Below are 5,000 nucleotides of genomic sequence, written 5' to 3' on the forward strand. Positions count from 1 at the left end.
TGGTGCCGGAAGCTGGCGTTGCCCCCCTGCTGCAGCAGAGAGGTGCGGATCAGCTTGGTGATGGCCGTGTAGATGGACGCCCGCTTCTCCTGCGACAGGCTGTTGCCTTGGCGATGGTACTCGCCGTACAGCGTCCTCGCTTGCTCCAGGCAATCCATCGTCACCACACCACTCCGGCTCCGGCTCTGGCTCACGCTGCCCACAATCTGGCGGCAGTCATCCAGACAAGTTGCAGGGTGAGCTGGATCTGATTTGAATGAAGTGTGCAACTGAAGCCATGCACAGGTTTAGGGGGGGATTTCTTGTTGTTTTTCCAGGTTTTTTGACCAGTGATAAAAGGTGTGCAGCCAACTTGTATAAAAGGAAAATCTTTTCCTAAAATCACGTGTTTCCAGCCCCAGTGGGTCACTGTACAGTATGTGTAATTAAAGTTAATTTCCTACGGTGGGTCACCGTCACTGAACATTTGGTGACACACTCTGATTCTGCTTCTCCAGTTCACTGAACTGCCCTGCTGTGAGTCAAGTCATGAATTTTATAGTCCCAGAACATCCACAGACTCATGAACAACAGCGATTCACAGACCTACAGCCTTCAGAGGGCAAAACATATACAGTGAACACCGTACACCACACAACTCTGCTCCAAAAAACTGGCCATTAGAGACGCCATGAAATGAGATTTCTTTCTGCCACACTTCATAATCTCTTTGTTTCAGTTTACATCTCCCGCGGTCCACAAACTGCGTTATTTTCCCATTTTGGTTTCTTCTCTCTCTCCGTGTGGATGGGGGTGAGGAAGGAGTGGTGACAATGGGGGCGACACTGAGCATTGGTGATGTTCATGGCCGCTATCCTGTCCAGCCAGTCGCACCACTTGAAACTGCAACACACAACCACAACGTATCAGAAAAATGTTGGAACCGTTCCCAGTGAAAGAAAAGACAAAGCTCTATTCTTTATCTATCTTTTTTGAGTCTGAGTCACTCTGTGTCTTATCAACCCTATTTATATTAATCATTACTCGATACGCAAGTTAATTTAATATAAAAATAGACAACAAATACACACCAACTGTTTCAGTTTCAGTTTTTCAAGGAGGCACCACTGTATTCAGACAAATCCACATGTATACACTAAACCACAATGCGCTTAGTCAGGCCTTGAGTGCATGCAAATTTGCGTTCCTATCAGAGTGGATTTCTTCTACATGATTTTGCCAGAGGACAACACTTCCCTTGCCGTGGGTTCTTTTTCCGTGCACCAAGTGCCTGCTGCACACGAGGCTTCCGTTTTTAGGCTTCATCTAAATGACTAGACATTCTCTTGGATTTTCCAGTTCAACTTGAAAGGGTGAGAACAGGATTTGAACCCAGAACCTCACAGACACTGCAGTGGCTGATATGCCTTTTAACCATTCTGCCACCTTCCTCCCACACCACCTGCACACATGTTGACGACACACACACATATCCTGAACACACTGACACTGGACGACACACACACATATCCTGAACACACTGACACTGGACGACACGCACACATATCCTGAACACACTGACACTGGACGACACACACACATATCCTGAACACACTGACACTGGACGACATACACACATATCCTGAACACACTGACACTGGACGACACACACACATATCCTGAACACACGCTGACACTGCACACGCCTCCGGTCCAAACAGAAATAACATACCACCACACCACCTGTACACACTTGAGCAACACACACACCACCTGTACACACTTGAGCAACACACACACCACCTGTACACACTTGAACAACACACAAACACCACCTGTACACACACTGACAATAAACCCTCCACCTGTACGCATCTTGACAACACTCAGACCACCTGGACACAAACTGACAATGCACACAACACATGTACACACGTTGACACCAATTCATACACCCCACATTTACAGAAATTGATGTCACAGACCACCACCTCACAAGCTGACAACAACACAGACCACCTAAACACAAGCCCACACACATGACAAAGCACACACCATCTGCACTCAAGCGAACATCAAAAGCTGTCCCAGACACTCCCACCAGAGGCATGACAACTTCATGATTCAACTGACTGTGACAACAGTCACAACACTCTACCTGCCTGCCCCCTTCACCTTTCTTGTCCCCCCAACCACCACACCACTGGTCCTCAACACTTTCGACACCCTCTGCCCCCACACCACTACCCCTACCAACACACACACACACACACACACACACACACACACGTCAACCCTCTCAACCTTTCCATACCTTCCCCACACTCCCCCTTTGTCAAAACTGGATTTTCCATCTGGTCACCTTCTAGAGGATATAGATAGCAACGAGGAAGTTATTGGGTACATTCTGGCCTACTCCGACGGTTTCAGATTGCCTGAATAATGACTGGTTTCTGGGCGAACGTATGCCGCTATGTTTTTGGGTTAGAATGTTCTACATGGATTATAAATAGATGTATCGAATAAAACATATTGATACATGTAGTAATCACTCTCTTCCACAACCATGTTAGTCTACAACCCCAACCACCATCTCCCCTTTTTTTTCTTTTTTTCTTCTTCTTCTTTTTTCCGTTTCTTGTTTTCTTTTCCACAACCTCAACCGGGTCAAGATCCGACTGTCTGAATTAAATTACTCCGCAGTCCCCTTGTGATGACATTTTCTTATTAAGGGGAACCGGGAAAGAATACCTATTACGCCAGACCTTTTCTGGGTTTCTCTAACCACAGTCTGCTAGGCAGCATTCGCAATGCGGCATGCGAAAAGCTACAACTGGGGAAATCGATTCAATGACTCATCGAAGGATTTTTTTTTTTTTTTCAACATGGACTGTCCACTGAGACGGAGCGAAACTGCACTGCTGCAGACTGCAGAATGCCAAGTAACCGTGTTCTTTCCCCGCTCTTTTTTCAGCTCACATTGATGATTATTTCCAAGTTAACGACTGCAACATGGCCGTGACGCGATAACGTAAAGCAATGGCTACATACCTTGCCCAGAAATTCCCTCCGAACAGCACAGCACGCAGCGAACTGCCATAGTTGTGTAGTGTGTCGCTGGTCTCAACATGGCGAACTGGGGATTCCCCTAATCCAAAACCCGGAAGGGAAGCCTTCAAAATCGAAAGTATACTGCTTCGAATCAAAAGTGGATATTCCGAATGTCTCAGTTGCCCAAACTACCCGTACCTGTTGTCTTTCCCAAAGTCGCAGCATACGGTACATAAAGAACCAGCATTATCAACATAATAACCTAACCAAACGTGAACAATTCAAATTTCCCTTCGTTGGCGAGAATGACTGAGCAACTTTGAAACTCGGCTGTGTCGTAGTCTTGGGCCATTGCGCAGTTTACTCCGCCCCTCAAAATATAAAGAAAGAAAGAAATGAATAAATAGATAGATAAATAAATGAATGAATGAATAAGCAAATAAATAAATAAACGCTTTTCATGCATTCATGGACACTTTGGAACCTGCAAAATCTGGGTTGATCGAGTGCCATGCAGCTTGCAGTCAGAATTACGCACAATAAAAATAGGTTTTCTCGTTCTTTCGAGTCACTATTCTGAAGGTGCCAGCATGGTGCCAGTCAGGTTTCTCCCTTCCGTCCGCCAAAGATTCTGAAAATGTGCCAAGTTACTTATTTCCTGTTTCCGTCAGAATCATGCTCAGGAGAAGTGATGATTATTACCGGTCATATTGGTGCATGCTGTGACCCATTCCATGTCGGTTTAGATACCGTGCATTGTTTGTGTAGCGTACGCCACGCGTGCATTTCTCTTCAGTGTTGAGACTAACAGTATATCGTGTATCTGTATCGTGGAACACTGAGGTGAATTAGAAAGACCTGCCAGAAACATCTGTGGCAGCTGGTATATATAGCCTACCTACACCAGACACATTCAAGTCAAGCTAGAGTGTCAAACTGTCAGTTATAGACGCCACCATAACTTTATTAGATTAGGTGGTAATAATAATAATAATAATAATAATAATAATATTATTATTATTATTATTATAACACATTTAATACGGATAATATTATCAAAGAAGATAATAACGCATTCCATAATAATAGCAATAACAATAATAATGATAATAAGGGATATAACGCAGGCTTATATAGCGCAGTCACCCCATCTCAAATGGCGGGGCTCACCACGCTTTACACTGAATAAAACATACAAACTCAAGACCAAGCCGTGATGCAAAACATGCATAAAGTGATTCTGTCTGGCCAGCGAATCCCACAGAAGAGAAACCATGACGCATTATATAGACTCTGTCCTCCGTCCGGTCCGCTGGCCCACTGAGGATGTCACACTGAGGTGACAACTGGAACTGAAGTCGTGATGAACAGGGACAATACAGGGGCATGGGCGGCTATTTAAACTGTGTAGGTTTGCCTGGGACAACCTTAATTTGTGTGTGTGTGGCATTGTGCGAAATACAAACAATAGCTGACCAGGAAATATCCGTCGTTTTTAGGTTACACACGCACGCGTGCTGGCTCGCACGCACATCAGTTCACCCACTGGCAACACACACACACACACACACACACACACACACACACACACACACACACACACACACACACACACACACACACACACACACACACACACACACACACACACACACACACACACACACACACACGACACACACACAGCACATTCAAGACAAATTACAAGTCTAATGTATAGACTTCGTTTACTTGTTGATATGCATATACATATTCTCCTTCCCATGACAACTCATCCAATACACACCACAACCTCTTTAGACTTTTTCTTATAATATACTTTTCCTCTGATACATAACATGAACTTTTTTTCTTTTTCTTTTTTTTTTTTTTCTTTTCTTTTTTTTCTTTTCTTTTTGACTCACTTGTGTAAACAAAGTGAGTCTATGTTTTAACCCGGTGTTCGGTTGTCTGTGTGTGTGTGTGTGTGT

The 5,000-nt window shown here is 44.5% G+C and overlaps 1 protein-coding gene across 4 annotated transcripts in view; it reads right to left on the reverse strand.

Moving 5' to 3' along the window:
- Positions 1–3,118, reverse strand: part of LOC143300593 (uncharacterized) — a 21,190-nt gene extending 18,072 nt beyond the window's left edge. For 2 of the 4 annotated variants that reach the window (XR_013057672.1, XM_076614368.1), the window contains exons 1-2: positions 3,031–3,118; positions 1–882 (exon numbers count right to left, since the gene is read on the reverse strand). The exon at positions 1–882 is cut by the window's left edge and continues 142 nt beyond it. Coding sequence is in view for 3 of the 4 variants with exons in the window: in XM_076614368.1 (XP_076470483.1) it covers positions 1–158 (158 nt within the window). In the remaining variant the exon portion in view is untranslated. Of the gene's footprint in view, positions 883–2,034; positions 2,119–2,154; positions 2,205–3,030 lie in introns of those variants that run through there. The other 2 variants (XM_076614370.1, XM_076614369.1) reach the window with 2 other exon arrangements.
- Positions 3,119–5,000: the final 1,882 nt, after the last annotated feature.

Source organism: Babylonia areolata, chromosome 26 (assembly GCF_041734735.1).
Source record: "Babylonia areolata isolate BAREFJ2019XMU chromosome 26, ASM4173473v1, whole genome shotgun sequence".
Classification (NCBI taxonomy): Eukaryota; Metazoa; Mollusca; class Gastropoda; order Neogastropoda; family Buccinidae; genus Babylonia; species Babylonia areolata.